The following is a 22,063-nucleotide window of genomic DNA, read 5'->3' as shown; positions in this document are numbered from 1 at the left end:
CACCACGACCTCAATAACATGCAGGGTGCCGAGGTGTTGGCGAGGCTCTCACCCTGTGACCCTTACTACAGCAATGTAGGAAAGGTGGTTTTAAAGACCCATCAGACTACCTCTTGTGGTTGTGATTGATTGAGTGATGAAGATTAAGCCACCCAAGAGGTGGCATGCGCATGAACAGCCAGTAAAAGCTCTTGTGATATTCTACTGAAGTATATAGGCAATGCACACTTAGCAAACTTCTGCCTTAGCTAAATGGTGGGAGGGTGAGGTGGGAATAGAGAACAGGTATGTGGAGGGGAAGGGAGGGTTGTGAGAGTACATTCTCACCTAAATGTGCTTTCAGTGTTCATTCTATCAATTCCCTTTATTTACAACTTATATAATGTAGTACCATAGTTCTGATATATCGTTCTTATATCTCCAATGTTACTACCCTCCTCCAGTGTGGAGTGGCCAAGTTCCCACATTAGTTCCCCATAAATTAGCCCTTACAGCTCAGGAACTTTATAAAAACAAAAACACAAAAATGAGGTGGGAGTGCCTTGCTGGGGTTTGCAAAGACAAAAGTGGGTCTCATATGGATTGTATTTACAGTATAGAATTCAAAAGGCACATTTGTTTAAGTTATTGAAGGCTATAGAGAAATTGCATCATTTATTTGTATGTGCATATCACTTCAATATGCTTGTATGGTCAGGCATTAGCTGTTAGCATCGCTTTCCAAACATTTCTTACTTTAATGCAATGACTCAGTTCCCTTGTTTTTTCCTATTACAGTATACTGTATTTACATAGAAAGTTGTGTACTAAGTTACCATCAACTACTTCTTTGTCTTTCCATTTATCGACAACTCTAACATTGAAGTATGTGTGAAAGTGCGTGAGTGCATATACACATGTATATACTTAGCTAACAAAGCAGCCAAGTAAAAGGGCTTGGAGAAACTATAGAAACAACAGAACACTAGAGAGCAGAGAAAGATACCAGAGCGCCAGGAATGAATATATCAGGGTGAGAAAAGAGGTAGAGAGGCAATATGAAAATGACATAGCGAGCAAGGCAAAGACTCAACCCAAACTGCTGCATAGCCACATCAGGAGGAAAACAACAGTGAAGGAACAGGTAATGAAACTGAGGATAGGGGCAGAAAGATTCACTATAAACGACAAGGAAGTGTGCGAGGAACTCAATAAGACATTCCAGGATGTCTTCACCTCAGAGCAAGGAGAAGTCCCAGAGATAAGGGAGGGAACATCAGACACAAGAGGAGTTTGAGATTACCAGTGGGGAGGTGAGGAAGCATCTGGTAGATTTGGACGTGACAAAGGCTATAGGCCCAGATGGGATCTTGCCATGGATTCTAAAGCAAGGAGCAGAAGCTCTGTGCCTACCACTCTCCAAGGTCTACAAATCACTGGTAACAGGTGAACTGCCAAAAATTTGGAAGACGGCCAATGTAGTCCCAATATAAAAGAAAGGTGATAGGCAGGAGGCACTGAACTACAGGCCAGTGTCCCTAACTTGCATTCCATGCAAGATGGAAAAGATTGTGCAAAAAAAGCTAGTGGAAAATCTGGAGTGGAAGAACTTTGTAACACAACATCAGCATGGGTTCAGAGATGGCAAATCATGCCTAACAGGATTAATTGAGTTCTATGACCAGGCAACAAAAATCAGGCAAGAGAGAGAGGGCTGGACAGACTGCATATTTCTGGACTGCCAGAAAGCTTTTGACACAGTACCACATAAGAGACTAGTGCACAAACTGGAGATGCAGGCAGGAGTAAAAGGGAAGGTACTCCAATGGATAAGAGAGTACCTAAGCAACAGGACAAAGCGAGCCACTGTGAGGGGTGAGGTCTCGGAGTGGCGGGGAGTCACCAGTGGAGTCCCACAGGGATCAGTCCTTGGACCTATACTGTTTCTGATATACGTAAATGATCTCCCAGAAGAAATTGACTCGTTCCTCTCAATGTTTGCTGATGATGCAAAAATTAGGAGGAGGATCAGGACAGAGGAGGATAGTATGAGGCTACAAGATGACCTAGACAAACTGAAGGAATGGTCCGATAAACGGCTACTAAAGTTCAACCCAAGTAAATGTAAGGTAATGAAACTAGGAGGAGGAACTAGAGAGGCCAATCACTGGATACCGAATGAGAGACGAAGTCCTTCACGAAACGGACAGAGAAAAAGATCTGGGAGTTGATATCACGCCAAACCTGTCTCCCGAAGCCCACATCAAAAGAATAACATCAGTGGCCTATCCGAGGCTGGCTAACATCAGAACTGCTTTCAGAAACCTGTGTAAGGAATCCTTCAGAACCTTGTATACCATAAATGTAAGGCCAATCCTGGAGTATGCAGCCCCAGTATGGAGCCTGTATCTAGTCAAGCACAAGATGAAGCTGGAAAAAGTTCAGAGGTATGCCCCTAGGCTAATCCCAGAACTAAGAGGGATGAGTTATGAGGACAGACTACGTGAACTGCACCTCACGTTGCTGGAAGACAGAAGAGCTAGGGGAGACGTGATCACCACATACAAAATTCTCAGGGGAATTGACAGGGTGGACAAGGATGGATTATTTAACACAGGTGGCACACGCACAAGGGGACACAGGTGGAAGCCGAGTACCCAAATGAGCCACAGAGACATTAGAAAAAAACTTTTTCAGAGTCAGAGTAGTTTGTAAATGGAATGCACTAGGAAGTGATGTGGTGGAGGCTGACTCCATACATAGTTTCAAATGTAGATATGACAGAGCCCAGTAGGCTCAGGAATCTGTAAATCAATTGATTGACGGTTGAGAGGCAGGACCAAAGAGCCAGAGCTCAACCCCCGTAAGCACAATTAGGTGAGTACAATTAGGCGAGTACAATTAGGTGAGTACATGGTAGGCACCCCTCCCTCTTCCTCCAGTATGTGTGACTTGCTGTTGTCTCATAAGCTGCATGACCCCTCAGCCAGGGGAAAAACTGTACTAGCTGGCACCGGTCCACCCACACTGAGCCCCTTCCCCCACCTCCCTGCGATCATCCCCCAACCCCAACTCAATCTCCCCTAACACATCCCTCACCTTTCCTGCTTCACCCCTACCCTCCCTACCAGATTACCCACCTCCCTACACCTACTCCCTTACTAACTCCAATGAGCACCAACAAAAAACAATCAAGCAACACCAAAACTCTAAGGAACAACCAGAAAATATTTGTAGAAAGTCTACAAATGAAAAAAGCCCCCCCCCCACCATTCAACACACTGACCTCACTAGCTACTGAGACACCACCACACCTCCCATGCCCTTATCAGCAGTAAAGAGGATGCAATATCAAACTGCATGGTAAATATTCATGTTGTGTTGATACCATTATGCACAGGGAACCAGATCACAGGACATCAATGTATCTATTGGATCCGAGACCCTTGGCCCATGGGTTGGTGTCTGAGTGGGCAATGGGGGCACTGATGAGGGTTATGGTAATGGATGGTGCCTCGGTGGGAAGTACTCTGCTAGTTGTACTCACCTAGTTGTGCTTGCGGGGGTTGAGCTCTGGCTCTTTGGTCCCGCCTCTCAACTGTCAATCAACTGATGTACAGATTCCTGAGCCTACTGGGATCTATCATATCTACATTTGAAACTGTGTATGCATTCCATCTGTTAACTACTCTGACACTGAAAAAGTTCTTTCTAACATCCCTGTGGCTCATTTGGATACTCAGTTTCCACCTGTGTCCCCTTGTTCGCATACCACCCGTGTTAAACAGTTTATCTTTATCTACCTTGTCAATTCCTCTGAGAATTTTGTAGGTAGTGATCATGTCTCCCCTTAGAGTAGAACTATTGATGAGGATTATGATAAGGGGGGTAATATCTTGGTGGATGATGCTGGGACCACTGGTGAGGTTATGATAAAGGTGGGGAGATAAGGTACATCTGACATGACTAGACAAAATTTATGTCTTGTTTTTGTCTAGCCAGGAAATAAACTTGTTTTTGTCTATCCAGGAGATTTTGTCAAACCATTAACCCAGGAAACTATGCACTTTCCTGGATTTCATTAGGGTTAATGTAATACAAATTTATTTACATGGTATAAACTTGAATTAGACAAATGCAGTACTCACATGTTGTCTGGCATGCCTGAGCTGATACATTCGGCCAATAGGTCTTCACTCTCAGAGTCAGAGTGAGTACTTGACCTGTTCTGAGAGTGTTCACGTGACCTAACTCGTCCCAATTCTTCTGAACTCTCTCTACCACCGTCAATTTGGTCTACTTCTCGAGCTGACGCATTCAGATCCTCATGTTCCTGAGATCAAAGAACACGCATGTTTAAAATTTAGTTTTATTTAACAGTTTAACTAGAATTAAGTACTAACATATTTTTCTTAAGGTTGAGTATACTGTTACTGTGCTTGACAATGATTTCACTAAGGGAAAAACAAAACTCAAATAATCACAAGTTAAATTGGCATGGCAATATAACAGAACTGCAAGAGCTTGCTAATCTTGACTCCCCATTAACCCAGACCTTTGGGTAATGCGGACAAAATCGAATCTGCATTTTGTCTGTTACCCTTTGCCAAACTCAGACAAAAATCAGGGTTACAAGCATTTCAATCGGATTACTGAAAGACATCGGGAGACCTATGCTCACCAGCAGCAGTCTTAGCAGCTGGCGATCAAAACCAACCTTGCCAATCTACCCTAACCATGTAAATTTATGTTTCTTGTGTGTTTGAAAATACAAATTATGTTGTTTGTGTACAAATCTTTGTTTAAATATGTTCATTTTTGGACCTTGCCGGTAAGAACTCCCGCTAATCCGGATCTCTGGCTAACTCAGAAAGAGGTTGGCCCATATGATCTGGATTAGTGGGCATTATCAGTGTAATACCTTTAGAACTTAAGAATTATGTGTATTGAATTGTTAAAGTTCTGTATCCACAAAAAATTAGAGGTCATCATATTGGACAAGAAGGAGCAGTTTAACCATTCCTTGACATAAAGGAAATGACCTACTCAAGGCATGCAACAGCAAACAACAATACTAGAGACAAATGTCAGGATGTACAGGCTCAAAGGACCTTGATTAATTTTTTGCTAAATCAATCGTCAATTGTTTACAATTATATTAATTTGACAATCATTATCTGCAACTTCTATCTAACATATTGTACTGAATGCTGTACAATGAAGTCTTCTACAACTACACCCCCTCCAACTGTTGTATCTGAACAATGGAAATTTCAAAATAGTTGAAATATCTCAAACGAATGGCATACAAGCTGCTTGAGGGAAATTAATCCCATTTAACTAGAGTTCTAGAAATTGGAGAGCAAGTCTACATAAAACATTTACAAAAATTAAACTACTTTATTGTAATTAATTTATAAGGCAGCATATAATGCATCTTTCAGTAATAATCCTAAACAAATGGTCTTCCATTGTTTAGGAGAGAAATTCTGTACGACTTATCACAGTACCTCTGGAACCGTGACTGATCTTTCCCAGGATGTAACCCACAGCAGACGCGTAACTCCCTGATGTTTATTTACTGCTAGTGGACATAGGCATAAGGTGCAAAGAAACATGACCAAACATCTCACCACCACTCAGAGGGTAATTGAGGTAAAAGTCAAATTAGATAACATAGCTTCACATTTTTATATTAAAAAGTTACTTCTCAGAGATATCCCATTCAGCTGCTTTCTTAGGTAAAATCCGTTGTGTTCATAGGACAGAACCATGCACAGTCAGGAAGAACAACATTATGGCATATGTAGCAAAAGGAATTTTCAAGTGGCTCCTATAAGATCAGCTAGATGCTAAGGTAGTCAATGGAAAAAAGTATCCCGCTCAGTATGATTACCAGCGGATATCCCTCTTTCGGCAACAGAATGCCTTTTAATGTCCTCCTTTCTGACTATACATGATCCTGTTTTATGAACACAATAGACCTGACCTCCAGGAGTAGCTAAATGATCTACTCGGAAAGGTGCTTTTCAAATTAACGTAAAGTTTTGTTTTTCATGTGATTGCATAAATAGAAAAGAAATTGCATTACATTTCCACAAAGTTGCCGAAAGTTTAAAAATCTTATCTGTACATTTGATAGCACTATCTAGTGGAACGGATTTTGTCCAAATGAATGCATTAATAGAAGACTTCATTGTACAATATTTTTATTACAATTCCTAAATTCTTTCTTTACCTGTCCATGGAGTCTTGGAATATTAGAAGAAGGTAGAGGAATCCCTCTCTGGGATCCACGAGATGTAGTACGTGAAGCCTCGCTACCAGTTGTGTCACTGCTGTCTTTGCCGTCTCCTCTTAACCGGTCCTTTGAAGGATGAGAAGTGTACACCTGTTTGTCAAGGCGAGCATATAATGTCAGAGGTAACATAATTACGTACTGTACTTTCATACTTACTATGTATTATCTTTCTTATGATATTACAGACAGTCCTGACTACTGGGATAATTTCCTGGGCATCAGAGTACGTGTGTAGAATTTTTTATTCAGCTATGCTTATTTGTTTACAAAATATTACTCTTTTTTTTTTTTTACATCACCTCCCCGCATCCCACAATTGAAAAAAATAAGGAAAAGCTGGGTAGGTTTAAGATATGAAACACGAGATGATGGGATAGCAAAACCAAGATATGAAATAATTAGTGAAGAATTTAGAGAAGAAATTTCCTGACATTCACTACAAAATGGTTATTTGAGAATTTCATTTCACATTCTTATTTGATAAAGCAAAATAGCATTCTATTATGAAGATATGTTCACAATAATTATATAAAAAATCATATAATTAGAATGGTAGTATATTCTCAAGGATATCAATTTCTAGTTCAAGCATCCTTAGTACACTGTAGAGAAATATCGACATTGCAAATATTTCATCAGAGCTCATAAGGAAAATGATTTATATCAAAGATTTTCAAAAGCAAATTAAAATAATTAAAAACAGATCCAGTTAGGAAAATTTACATTATGGACAAAAACTAACCCTTGGGACACCATCATCCATTAAGGGTAGATCATCATCAATTGTAAGGGATGATAAGGAAGTGGCTCGAGAGAATTCAACTGGAGTGCCTTCCTCTACCCATGCTCTTGGAGCCTCACTAAACACTCCTGTACTGGTTCTGGGACCTGTAGGGTCAGAAAAGAAATCTACTGAACACAAACAAACATGGAGAAACTAAAATGAATTCTTACAAGGTATGGTAACTTGTGCAATGGAGCGATGTAATCTAGAGCTTTTTAGATTCAACATATATTGATACTGTATATACAGTATTGAGAAAACTTAAGTTTCCTGAAACTTGAAACCAAAAACTTTTATTGACTCTGGTACAATAATGTATTTTGCATTTGCTGGCTTTAGTGGCCATCATTAGTTAACACTTTCGCCCGGGCATGACGCAGCATTGCGTCATCCGTTTACTGTCGGTAATACCGGGGATGACGCAGCATTGCGTCATCCACTTTAAATAATCGCCAAAAATCAGGTTTTTATCCAATTTTTTGGGGACTGGTTTTAAAATGCGCGCCGATGTCTTCCCATTTTCTTTGTTGAGCCTCGTGGCCCTCAGGCGGCTTGGCACACGCCGTGGGCCCATTGTTTTCGCTCCACTGTTGTAACCAATGTTGCCTCCCCTCGCATCTCAAACGTGTGTACATTTCGGCTATTTTCCGTGGCTATATTTCTTACTGCGGCTTTAGAAACTATCTACGCTTACTCCACGATGGATAGTGATCATGAACAAGGCCCTTCCTGGAAGAAAATTGCGAAAGAAACGCTTGAAAAGAGCGGGAATTGGCAGTGTAGCTGGAAGGCGTCTGAGCGCTCACTTGCGGCTAACGCGTGGCCCGTCTTCAACTCGTCAGCGGTTGGAGCGTGACCAGGTTTTTTATTTTATATGCTAATGTTCCTCTAGAGATTTCAATTGCGAACCCATTGAGACCAAAATGAAAGACCTAGGACGAAAATTGAGGTGACCAGAGTGAAAATAGTGAAAACATTTTATCGCGTTTGTGCGCTCCTGGGTAACTCGTTCGCACTTTCTCTGTTTGCTGCAGGTAATTAGCTGGGCTTTTGGAGTTTATATGCATTTAGTACTGTAGAGAATTCTATTGCGAACACAATGATGCAAAATTTAATCTCGTAGGACGAGAATTAAGGTGACAAAGTTGAAGAGAGTATACACTTTTCAGAATTTACGCGCGCTCCCGTGACACCCTGGGTCCATTATCGCACAGTTGAGGGGTGGCGCGCGGGGTACGCCAAAGTGTTAAGTGTACCTTAACAATTTGTCACTCAGCTAGGGTTCATTTTTGTGTGCAAATTTGGAAATAGAACCTTAATAAACTATGATGCATTTCTTTCATTTACATTCTAAAGAGACATGTCCAAGTGTTACAAAAATAGGTTCAGCTGTATAACCAGAGTTGGAGTCTATGCAAACACGAACAAATCTTTGTCCTTACTTTCTTTAAATATGACACAGTTGCTGAATAGCAAAGCTTCATTACTTCACACAAAATCTTTTTTAAATTCTTGTGACAAAATATAGCTAAAATATATTTTAAGTGACAAAATGCAACAATTTAAATATCCGACAAAGATATTGCTCACCAGATGATTAAAACCAAATTACAAGTCAAAATTTGGCTAGGTTTTAATGATAGATGAAGTAATTAGTCTAAATAACTGAGGATGTTTAATAAACCTGATCATGTTTTAAAATTGGGTTAAACCATTGACAGAACATACTAAATTAAAATCATATTAACCTAACATATATAAATAGAATGATTCACTCAGTAATTTTTCATTTACTTATCTAACTAAGGAGGACACATACAAATAGAATATGCCATTTTTTAATACTTTGATACTGATAAGACACTAGTGAAATTCTTAATTACTGAGATACGACGTGAAAGTATCAAATCTGAAAACATAAAAATCTAAGTGAAAAATAGCAAAAGAGAAAATTTAAACATACAAACTGCCATAGACTGTGTGTAAAAACAATCCAGAAATATTCAAGTTTTAACCGTGATATTTTTATATTTTCAAAATAGTTTTTTTTTTCAAAACACTGAAATTTGACACACACTACTCAATGTGTCAGTAGAGGATAGAGAGTAATACATTCACATACTTAAAAACTCCATTTAATTTTTTTATACATTTAAAAGCCAATGTTTATGGCCAAGAGAAATGGGTGTCCGCTTCTAATAAATCTTTCACGAGTTTCTGTTGGGGTCCTAAACACAAAGGTGTGGAAAATGTTATTATCCAGAATGTTTAGTGAAGGTCTTGCATGCATCTCTTCATTTCTAGTACAGGAAGAAGCATAAATCATTGACTCGGTCATTAGTATTCAAAATATGAATGAGTCAGACTTCCCTCATAAACACACTAATTTGATACGAGATTCTTTAGAAACAGGAGAGAATATTATTTATCTGGAGCTAACCTTGGGCCGGTGCTGGTTTAAATGGTTGTGAAGGAGGGCGAGACCTCTTAGGACTTGGTGGGACTGTATGATTTGGGGAGTCTGGAAGGTCACTTGGGGATATTGCACCACTGGTAAATCGACTGTTAGAAAGGAGAAAATATTTGTTAGTAAAGATATGATACAAAAACATGAATGCTATTATGTGAAACAAACATAAGGCAAATTTATAACCTTAAACAGGTATTAATATAAATTAAAAGTACAATGCCAGTGATATTCAAATGAATTTAATTAATTTAAATTCAATAAACCAAAAATATTATAGACAAGTATAGTGATGAATTTGTTTATAGTCATTGAGTTAGTCAGGAAGAGTGGATATTTGTCAAAATTATGTGTCAAAACTACAGGTGTATTATTCTATCTACTGTATATCTATGATGTCTTGTTACCTACAAACCACTATTACGGGCCATTGACATCTTTTAAAGAGGGGAGCCTTGATACCAGTATCATCCCTGACATACTTAAAACACCAGAGATTGAGCTACTTCACAGAGGAGGTAGATGAGGTAGAAAGGTAGAAAGCAGATGCAAGAAATTATAGACTAGTAGTTCTAACATCACACATCATAAAAATCTTTGAAAGAGTGCCAAGAAGTAGGATCACAAAACACATGGAATCAAAGTGTCTACATAACCCTGGGCAGCACAGGTTAAGGACAAGGCTCTCCTACCTCTCACAATTGCTAGACAATTATGACATGGCCTTAGATGCCATGGAAGACATGCAAAATGCTCATATAATACACATATTTCAAAAAGCTTTTGACAAATGTGACCATTGTGTACTTGCACAAAAAATGTGCACAAAAAGAATTACTGGCAAAGTAGGGAGATTGATCTTTAACTTCCTAATGAACAGAACCCAGAGTGCAATAGTCAACAAAGTATCATCATCCACTGTGAAAAGCTCGAATCCCCCCAAGGTACTGTGCTTTCTCTGGCACTTTTACTCATCCTTGTAACTAACATAGACAAAGATACAAACAATAGTACTGTATCATTCTTTGCAGATGGTACTATGAGTTTCATGAAAGTAGACAAAATAGAGGACACAGCAAACCTCCAATCTAATGCACAAAGAAGTCACATTAATGCAATGTATCAATAAGAAAATCAGTAAGGTATTTGCTCGGGAGTACCCAGAACATAGGTTTGAATCCGCACTAACAGGTCCTACTGATTTTCTGCAGCCTGATGTTAATCAAAATAACATAATGTTTAATGAGCATATGTTCCAGTAACTGTGCAAGGAAAAAAATAAAATATTAAAAGAGAACCCAGATATAAAATGCAGTCAAACCACACTATTGAATGAAAAACCAATGTAATAGATTTAGGAGTAATCAAGTTGGAACACTTTAAGTGTTAAATAAAGGCCACAACAAAGTAACTGTCACAACTGCAAGAAAAATGACAGGTTAATTAACAAGATTCTTTCAAACAAGAAATGCCACACCAATGATGATACTTTTTAAGACACTAGTGCTCCCTAGATTGGAATATTGTTGCACACTATCAGCCCCATTCTAAGCTGTAGAAATTGCTGACCTGGAGAGCATGCAAAGATCTTTTATTGCTAGAATCCATTAAATAAAACATCTAAATTATTAGGATTGCTTAAATGTTTAAAATTTGTATTCCCTAGAGTGCAGACAGGAGACACAATAATTTACACTTGGAAAATACTAGAAGGACTAGTTTCAAATCTGCACACAGAAATAACAATGCATGAGATCAGAAGGCATGGCAAGATGTGCAAAATAGCCTCAGTGAAAAGCAAAGGTGCAATAGGCATGCTGAGATATATATCTGTCAATATCAACGGCATATTATTATTCATCACTCCCTCTACACATAAGGGGTATAACTGGCCAACCTCTTGCAGTGTTCAAAAAGAGAAATTGATAAACACCTCAAAGGATGCCTGATCAACCAGGCTGCGACTTGTACGTCAGACTGTGAGCTGTCGCATCGAATAGCCTGGTTAACCTGACCACCAACCCAGAGGCCTGGTTAGAGACCAGACCATATCTTGAGGTTATCTTGTGATGATTTCGGGGCTTAGCATCCCCACGGGCCAGTCCTCGACCAGGCCGCCTTTTTGTTACACACCCCAGGAAGCAGACTGTAGCAGCTGTCTAACTCCCAGATACCTATTTACTGCTAGGTAACAGGGGCATCAGGGTGAAAAACTCTGCCCATTTGTTTCCACCTCCACCGGAATTCAAACCCGGAACCTCAGGACTACGAATCTGAAGTGCTGTCCACCGAGCTGTTAGGCTCCTAACAGGCCCATGGCCCTGTTAAGTCATGGTGAGACGTTAGTCCTCAGGATCATCAACAGGTAAACGATCACAGAAAATGCTTCTCAATTTTGGCCACTGAGGAGCATTTTCTTCCCTACGAGAGGATGGACAAAACAGTAATGCCACCACAGTCTAAACATAATTTTCTAGCCTGTTTTGTTCCTACTCTGTCTCATGACACTGGTTGCCAGATAACCAGTACTAAGAAATCTTAGACAAACTAGTGTTGTAATGTACCTGAAATCAAAACCACAGATTGCATATACAGTACTGTATTTGAAAACAGACAACATCCTATACTGTACCTGAAAATTTTAGACACCATCCTACACCGTACCTGAAATCAGAGACAACATAATATAATGTACCTGAAATCGGAGACAACAGAGCTTCGGTCATCATGGATGGACTGAACTTCAAAGCTGCTGAGTGATGAGACAGAGGTGGCCCGAGAGAACATGAGTGGTGTTTCCTCATAGTGCACGCTCTTTCCTGCAAGCAGGAAAGATGCTGAGCTAGAATTATGCATTCAAACATGACTAATGAGCAAAATTTCATATATTAAAAAGAATAATAATTTTATGATAAAAAATAAGACTTAACAATTATTATGTGTTAAATCTTCTCAGCTGTAGTAATCATTAACCCCCTGAAGAGCACAGCTGCTTAAAAGTACTACACTGAGGTGTGCAATGCTAAAAATAGTTAACAAATTAAATGGAAATATCACACATGGCAATTTAAGCACAAGAGGGAAATTACAGATAGAATTTGGAGCAATGTAAGAGTTAAAGGATATACAGCAGTTGGCTGCAAAATAAATGGCACCATTTCAGCACAGATGAATTTGTATCAAATTCTATGTCAATCTATAGTGCAATATGTACTTCATTTTAATCTAAACAAAATTAAATGATGATCATTAAGAATGAACAAATATGTAGCAAATTTATGAAACTGATGTGTATCAAGAGCACTGTGCATCATGAGCACTGTGCATCACCAGCACTGTGCATCATGAGCACTGTGCATCATGAGCACTGTGCATCATGAGCACTGTGCATCATGAGCACTGTGCATCATGAGCACTGTACATTATGAGCACTGTGCATCATGACCACTGTGTATCATGAGCACTGTGCATCATGAGCACTGTGCATCATGAGCACTGTGCATCATGAGCACTGTGCATCATGCGCACTGTGTATCATGAGCACTGTGCATCATGACCACTGTGTATCATGAGCACTGTGCATCATGAGCACTGTGCATCATGAGCACTGTGCATCATGAGCACTGTGTATCATGAGCACTGTGCACCATAAACACTATGCATCATGAGCACTGTGTATCACGAGCACTGTGTATCACGAGCACTGTGCATTACGAGCACTGTGCATCATGAGCACTGTATCATGACCACTGTGTATCATGAGCACTGTGCATCATGAGCACTATGCATCACGAGCACTGTGCATCATGAGCACTATGTATTATGAGCACTGCATATTATGAGCACTGCATATTATGAGCACTATGCATCATGAGCACTGTGCATCATGATCACTATGCATCATGAGCACTGTGCATCATGAGCACTGTGCAGCATGATCACTATGCATCTTGAGCACTGTGCATCATGAGCACTGTGCAGCATGATCACTATGCATCATGAGCACTGTGCATCATGAGCACTGTGCAGCATGAGCAAGGCAAACATTGTAGTAATGTAACTTAACCTAAACGGTAAAAGATTAATTTCTGGGGGTGTGTGGGGGTCAAAGACTAACATCCAAGCAAGTGAACACAGTATTGAAACTTCAACCCATGCAGGTGAAGGCTCAATTCCAGGGTGTGTTGCAAAAGATAACACCCCAAAAAGCGGTTACAAAATAACAGGAAATCCTAGGTGAAAACCTAGACAAAATTTCATAGAAAACTACCCTAAAGCACAGCCTGAAGAAGAGAGTTGATTGCAGGACTTGGGTGTTCTCAGCATGCCCTAAACTCACCCTGTCCACCATAGACAAGAATAGGCAAAAACATGCCATAATGAACAAAAAAATAAGTTACATAACCTCAAGCAAGAACCACAAGATGCAAACAAATTACATGCATGCAATGATGCCATGGTGAAAGAACAGACCGAAATATGCGTGCGCAGCACTAACGCCACATCCAGTGACTATTTCCCAAGGAATGTAAAAGGGTTACTCAAATAGGACAAAATCTCAGCAAACCAGCAGAGTAAAATCTTAAGACAAATCCAACAGACAATGTAAAGACACCATGCAGGCATCCACTTAAAAGTATTGTATAGGCCCACTTTCCATGAAATTACGGTTTCAGGATACACACTAATCATTTTACTTTAAAATGTGAAAGACAATGAAGTAGAGAGAGAATTCTCAATAACTCTTGATTACTGGGCAGGTGCTGACACCTAGTGATGGGGTGGGGGGGTAGCAGTAGTAAAGCCAGGTGTCAACTAGCAGTGAGCAGAACGTTTCTGGTGGTGGGAAGGGGGGGGGGGTGCTATTTAAAGTCAAGTATTGCTTGCATGAATGAACCTTTCAGAGGTCATTTACAGCTGGATAGAGAAATCAACAGTGTGTTCCTTTCCTCATTAATGGTCTGGCAGGGACATTATAATGAGATATTCACTGATAAGAGGAGTGGAAGTTCAACTGGCCTGCTGATACTTGGTAAAGTCCTTCTGAGAGTATAACACTACCCAATGAACCAGCGAAGTGGGTTTAATTCAGAAATATGATTAATCTAAATTGTACTTAAGTAGAAAAAAGATGATCACAGAATTCACTGTACAGTATTTTTATTTTATTGTAACAAAATCTGAAACACTAAATGTTTATTTTTTTATTTTTAATTACTGTGTATTAATGATGATAAGCAAGCCTTACCCTCTGGTCTCTCTAGCTGTTGGGATGAAGGCGTGTGACTTCCATCTCTGTGAGCATCCTCTAATTCCTCTCCTTGGGCCTCCTCCTGTCTGGCCTTCTTGTCCTCACTGCTTGTATCTTGAGGTTTGTGTTCCCCATCTTCTGACAACTCTCCCATAAGTCCATCCCTGCAGTAAAAACTTAATGAATATGAAGCCACAATTATCAAATTTGCTATAAAACACAAACAATTTGCATTTGTCTGTAATACACGTCTTGTAATTAAATTAATGTTTGTGTTTTAACTTCACATAGATGGACTTCATAACAGCACCTACTAAGTAAATAATGAGGAGATAGAATTAACAAATGAAATGTAGCAGTTCTGAGATCCAATTACAAAAATTTTGCTTTGGGAAGGAAGTAATGAATGACTAACCATGTGCTTGTGACAACTGATATGGAGTACTGCACTTTACACTCTTCATGAAATGACTGAAATATAGGTGTGTATATTTTGCTAACCCCTACCAACGGTTTTAGTCTCCCAAGATTTTTGTACATTTGTGATCCTCATTTTCTATAATACTCTTCCATTATTTCATGAGAGGTATTATTACAAGGTACGACATTCTAGTAATGCTTGCGAATGGGGAAGGTGGCACTTTTTTCTGTATTAAGAGTCATCCACCCATTCCTTTTGGGGGTGTCTGTCAGTCCCACAAAAGTAGTAAATAGTACAGTAATAATGTTGAAGACCGATGATGAGCTATTTACTCTTACTATTGTCCACACACATAAATAAGTAGTGATATGTAGGTAACAAATCTTCAATTAATATTATTTTGTATTAATTCTGCCTAGGAATAAGTATAAAACAGTATTTGCAATGCCAGAACACCGATTGTTAAAAGAATATAACAAATATTCTGAAACAAATTTGTTATGCTTTTTCTTGCTTTGACAGGTATAAATGCAATTTTGTTCATTGTAACAACTGAATATAAATGCTTTTGACAGAAATGTACATCAGTAAACAACAACAAATTAAATTTCCTGGTTTGAAATGGCTCTTGAAAATCTTAAGTATCCCCATAAGATTTAATAAAAATCTGAATAATATTTTAATGATAACTGCACACCATAAAGAAATTTGATATGTCTTGAATTCACAATTCAAAGGACAATTTAGTTCAGAAACAATGTTGTGTCTACTAAATTAAGATATAAGATGCACAAAAGCCTCAACAAATCTTACCTGTCATTATTAGCATTGATTTCTCCACTTGTTAATGAAGAAACTGATGAGAATCTTGAAAGACAAACAGGTGTTCCTTCAACACAGTATGTAATAGGTTTGTCTGGGGTCATCATGCCAGAGCTGAGACCACTTTTAACTGGTAGGCCGATGTGGGATGGGAGTGGCTCCAGCGTGTCCCCGGGATCATCTATATCTTCTACCTTTTTTAGGCTTTCAACCTTACCTTCCTTTTCTTTCTTCTTCTTCTTGAGAATTAAAAATTGAATTAAGAAATTCAAGAATTAAGAAATTCAAGAATTAAGAAATTCTTCTTAATTAAAAATTAAGAAATAAACAAAAATTGCACTCAAGTTTACTACAATACATAATTGCATACAATTCATATTGCAATTAATACATAATAACAGTTCCAACTAAATGCAGATACAGCTTTGGAAACACGAGATTTGTCAACAAACTTACTTCATCAATACGAGGTGCTGATGAGCCTTCTCTCTCGATCTCTTTGATGGCTGGTTCCCGCAGGTCTGTCATGGACGTAGCAGTGGAAAAATTGTATGGGGTTTCATAAGGAGTACCTTCAGTGTAGTAGGTCTTGATCGAGTCATCATGTATGGAGGGCTCAAAGAACTGAGAAGTGGGTTCTTGAGGAGGCTTGGGAGGGCGCCGGTACAAGGCAGCTTCATCACTATCACGTTCCTCGGAATACCTGTAAGAACGCACCCTTTTGTAGGAAAAGGTTAACTATCATGCCAACAGTCAATGTAAAAGACAACAAAGTGCAATACAGTTTATACAAAAATATTATACTGCTGTATATAATTATAGATTTAAAAGAAATCATTCTTAATTGAACACCACAAGGTATTGACAACCCTGTGGAAACTGTTGTTGAGCAACTTATGTTTTTGGATATTAGGTATAGTATTTTCATTTGTAATACAACATTTTCTGCAGCTTTAGTAGTAAAAGTGTAGAAACATGGACTAACAGAGCATTCCTAGTGAATAATTTAATGCTGGTACTGTACTGGAAACCTAGATTACTAAATACTGCACAATTATATGCACCCAAATTTCAAATTAGCACTAAAATATTGGGTATTAAACAGGTATTCATTAGGCAAAAACATGTTCAAACAAAATTTGGTTAGACAAAATCTCTATGAATAAAAATAGAGTTGTTTCTTCCCACCATCCTCATAAAATGGCAATCCTTCAGATGATAGGAATTCTGTTCTAGCTCTCTCAGGAAGCCAAGTAAGTGACAAGCTCAGTATTTCTAATCAAATCTTTTTAACACTTCACATTAGTCACATCTAGCTTCACACCTTCATGCTAACACAATTTCTGAACTCAAACTTTGGAATAGAGCTGAATGATATTGTATACAAGAAAGCAATAAAGGCTTGGTTCTGTTCAAAAATGAACATTCTACAGAAATGCTATTGGTGCAATCTTGCAACATTCCACAACCCTTACTATTCACTCTTCTTACGAACATTCTCCAAATAATCATTATTTAGTGTCTCATATTTTTTATTTGAATTACCTAAGCCCTGATGGTGAATGCAAAAGGTCATTAGTTCACACACAACAGACACATTAATACGCAGAATAATGAACACATTTCAAGACAATGATTTTGGGGTCTGACTTTGCAGTGTATACTGATGTATTGTCTGAATCAACTCAACAGCCAATACACTCTTTGATAGTAGATAACTACTTCATATTATATATATATGACATACTGTACATATACATTAAGTGTATATATATATATATATATATATATATATATATATATATATATATATATATATATATATATATATATATATATATATATATATATATATATATATATATATATATATATATATATATATATATATATATATATATATATATATATATATATATATATATATATATATATATATATATATATATATATATATATATATATATATATATATATATATATATATATATATATATATATATATACACACACACACACACACACATATACAACCCGTTCTCGCAAATTCGTAAAGTCAATATTGACTTATTAACTACGTGCATAGGTGATATACTAAACATAATAGATACCCTTAAAAAGATTCATAGAAAACACCGACCTTACCTAACCTTGTTAGTATCTTAAGATAAGCATCTTATTGCTTCGTAATTACAATTATTACTTAACCTATACCTATTATAGGTTAGCTTATTGCTTCGTAATTACAATTATTACTTAACCTATACCTATTATAGGTTAGGTAATAATTGTAATTACGAAGCAATAAGATGCTTATCTTAAGATACTAACAAGGTTAGGTAAGGTCGGTGTTTTCTATGAATCTTTTTAAGGGTATCTATTATGTTAAGTATGTCACCTATGCACATATTTAATAAGTCAATATTGACTTATTAAATTTGCAAGAATGGGTTGCAATATTATATATATATATATATATATGTGTGTGTGTGTGTGTGTGTGTGTGTGTGTGCATGCAAAAATGACCACATTCGAAAGGAAAATAAGAGCCTAAGCACTTTGGCTCTTATTTTCATTTAAAATATGTTCATCTTTGCATTCCTGAGATCTAGTGTATTTAGATCTTTTTGCTCATATACATATTTTATATTTGTATACATCAACTGTAGAGGACTAAAACTGACTTAATTCATTATTTGTTCCCTTTGAAAAATATTATTTTTGTAATGTGGTGAGTGCCTTTTTCCATTTTTTCCACTTGATAATAAGTGGAAATTATATAAACTTTTTTTGTGATACTGTATTTTCAATTATAACAGATCTGACGAATCAAGACAAAAGCAGACTAATACTTTCAGCATGACACTATACTTAGCATTACATGTATCAAAATTACAAAATACATTCTAGCATAAAGCCCATGGTAGAAAAAGCTGAATCTAAAATTATCAGCAGATCACAGTAGTTACAAACCACTCATAGTCATCATTTTGCTCAAAATTATCCAGAGATCTGTTGTTCTCTCTGCCTTGTACCGGTCCCTCGTACTGCTACTGTTTAGCTTCCGGTAAGTCCACCAGTACCAGAGATTGACCCAATAGCATACTGTTCCAAGACCAGTGGTAAGTGATTGGTGATAAACAACAGTTACTAAATATATTTTCTTTATAATTTGTAATACATAAAAATTATTTTGGCAGAAAATTATCAATGTTTGTTGTATATAATATACTGTAATAAATTCTAATAAGGTGAAATCTTAACTTAATTAAATCATTTAAAAGAGAATGCTTGCAACAGTGCAAGAAATAAAGAAAAAATTACTGAACAGCAATGGGAAAAATCTAAATCTTATTAACATAAAAATATTAAATCAAATGTAGATCAAAGCATACCTTAGACTGAAGTTCGTAGGCTGGTCAAGGTCTGTTTCCGTGTAACCAGTGAAGCTCTCTGGATCTCTCTCTGACTCCGGATGCGATTCAGTTTTTCGCGTCTCTCTTCTTTCTACCACATAATTATCAATTTGAGGTACTGGTCTTTCAGTACTCTGTGACATGTTAGCCATTGATTCATTTGTTGGAGTTTTCATTGTTGTTCCTGCTCCACACTTGAGGCTATAATTGAGTGGCTCATCTTGGGCATCGTTTTCGATGTCTACTTCTGCTAGATTTCGACTGTAGTTCACATACTTGCTGTAATAATTATAATGAGCTTCATTATGAGGTTGTTGTTGTTGCTTGCCGTTAACAAAATTTCTTCCAGTCCCACTTCTTTCATCCTCACTTGTATTTGATGACCTCCTACGGGGACTGTATGGAGGTTGTGGACCTGAGGCATGGAATGACCCATTTCGGTTACCATTAGCACTACCAGCAATGCCATCACTAAAAGGCATCGATTCACTTGATGGACGACCATATACATCTTTCATGTTCCTTACACGTGAAGCAAAAATCTCATCAGCACTTCCATTAAATTCTTTGGATTCCAAGTGTCTTTGTAATTCTTCTTGACTCATATGTGCAATATCTGGTACACAATGTGATGGAGGAGCCATAGATCTTAGTGACAAATCTAGAGGTCTACCGTTCTCCCCAATGCCTTCACGAGCACTTTGATGATGCCGCATTAATAACTGCCTCATTCGGTCATGCGAATTATCGGAGTGGGTTGAAGATATAGAGTCCCTGCTTTCAGATCTTAGTACATTATTATATTGTGTTCCTAATGAATGGAACATAGGTCTAGTACCAGGATAGTACTGTGAAGCATCACCTGGCTGACCATAAAAATGAGGGTCAGTACCTTGAGGATGAGTTGGTGAGGAACGTGGTGAAGTCTCAATGTTATCACATGTCTCGGAGAGTGAGGGGTCTAATTCCTGTTCAAGAGCTTTCTGTTTACGTGCTTGTAAGGATGGCAGACCCATGCCATGACGAGGGTCTGTCAAAGACATTCCCTCAGGCCGTGCTTGCAGTAAATTCTTCAGAGCAGCACTAGACCCCATAGATATCATTTTATGCTTTGAGTTAATCAGTGATCGCAACATGGGAACGGCGCCAAGTTCCCACAACATCCGCTGGTCTTGACTACACCTTGCTGAGAGGTTCCACAGTGTTCCACAGGCATTGCTCACCACTGTTAAACTTGGTGAACGTAGCTGCCCTAATAATGTGTTCAGTGTACTGTGTTCCCTCAGTACTTGCCTGCAAATGAAAATATAGTTGCAAGTTCAATACAGTACTTTACATATTTAAAAGCTTGTACCTCATTATAATACTAACAATTATAAGTCACACACATAGGCTACATTAAGCTGCAGCTATCACATTAAGATATGCATAATGTGACTATGCCTCTGCCGATGAGGAGTCACAATAACGTGGCTGAAAAATGTTGACCAAACCACACACACTAGAAAGTGAAAAGACAAAGATATTTCGGTCGGTCCTGGACCATTAACAAGTCAATTGTCGACTTAATAATGGTCCAGGACGGACCGAAACGTCGTCGTCTCTTCACATTCTAGTGTGTGGTTTGGTCAACACTATGCCTCTCTTCTCACATCACTTGTCAATTACTTATCGTTTACCTCCCCCTGAAACTATTAAACTGCTGAAAAGTTGAATTTTCTAATATGAAATAGGAAAATGAATGCTTTATATGTAATAACTGATGTGATTCTTTGATAAGATTTTTATCGTATTGAAACAGTATACTTTAAATGCTGGCCAGAAAACCAACGTTGAATGTAATGAAATGCCAGTTTCTGGGCGAGCCTCGGAGGTTCCCTGAAGCTATCCTACTGATATAGTGCTATCCTATTTGGGGGGGCTATCCTACATCTCGAAATGCTATCCTACATTTCGAGGACGCAAGTCGCAATTTTTAACCAGGTCTGTTTTGGTTTGCCTACCTTTCTGGGTGCCTTCCCCGGTCGATGGCAAATATGACATACAGTACTGTACTTTAAATGTAAAGTGTTCATAAGCCATTGCTTCCTGCACCTCTCGGGGGGAGGCCAGGTTCTGGCTTTGATCCCCAATAAGCAACAAGAACTCTGCGACTGATGACCCCAATTAGGATAGCACTATACCAGTTGGATAGCTTCGGGAAGTTGATGGGGCTCCTTGCAGAAAACTATTCCTATTAATTAGTATTCTTTGCAGAGCACCTTTATAAATTAACACTTACCTAAGATCTTCTCTGACAGCAATATGACTAGAAATATTCCTGAGTATTCCACCTCCATTCTCTACAATGGCTAGGGTTTTGGACTGTGACTTGTAGGTAAGTGTGCTGCAGATAAATGCTAGAGCTCCATCCACTGCACATATTTCAGCCTGCAAGGCAAAACCTTCCTTCTATTACATGTGGTTGAAGAACTTTGATAATATTTGGCCCTACCTGCCAATGCATAATTTTGTATCAACAGCAAGGTGATATTACGGTAAAGGTTTTTGCTCTAAGAAAATGATACATTTTGTTTAGCAATTAATTTAACAAGATTTAGATTTCTAAAGTGACAAGAACAC

At 38.1% G+C, this 22,063-nt stretch overlaps 1 protein-coding gene across 1 annotated transcript in view; it reads right to left on the bottom strand.

Annotated features, from left to right (window-relative positions):
* LOC123762695 (adenomatous polyposis coli protein) overlaps positions 1–22,063 on the bottom strand; it is a 169,929-nt gene that overhangs the window by 35,558 nt on the left and 112,308 nt on the right. Inside the window, 10 exon segments of the mRNA XM_069332251.1 lie at positions 4,128–4,312; positions 6,218–6,346; positions 7,023–7,168; positions 9,505–9,626; positions 12,227–12,350; positions 14,780–14,946; positions 16,017–16,264; positions 16,482–16,728; positions 19,421–20,734; positions 21,723–21,871. Coding sequence (XP_069188352.1) covers positions 4,128–4,312; positions 6,218–6,346; positions 7,023–7,168; positions 9,505–9,626; positions 12,227–12,350; positions 14,780–14,946; positions 16,017–16,264; positions 16,482–16,728; positions 19,421–20,734; positions 21,723–21,871 — 2,831 coding nt within the window.

The sequence above is a fragment of the Procambarus clarkii genome, chromosome 27 (genome assembly GCF_040958095.1).
Source record: "Procambarus clarkii isolate CNS0578487 chromosome 27, FALCON_Pclarkii_2.0, whole genome shotgun sequence".
Taxonomy (NCBI): domain Eukaryota; kingdom Metazoa; phylum Arthropoda; class Malacostraca; order Decapoda; family Cambaridae; genus Procambarus; species Procambarus clarkii.
This window is presented reverse-complemented; position numbering and strand designations above follow the sequence as displayed.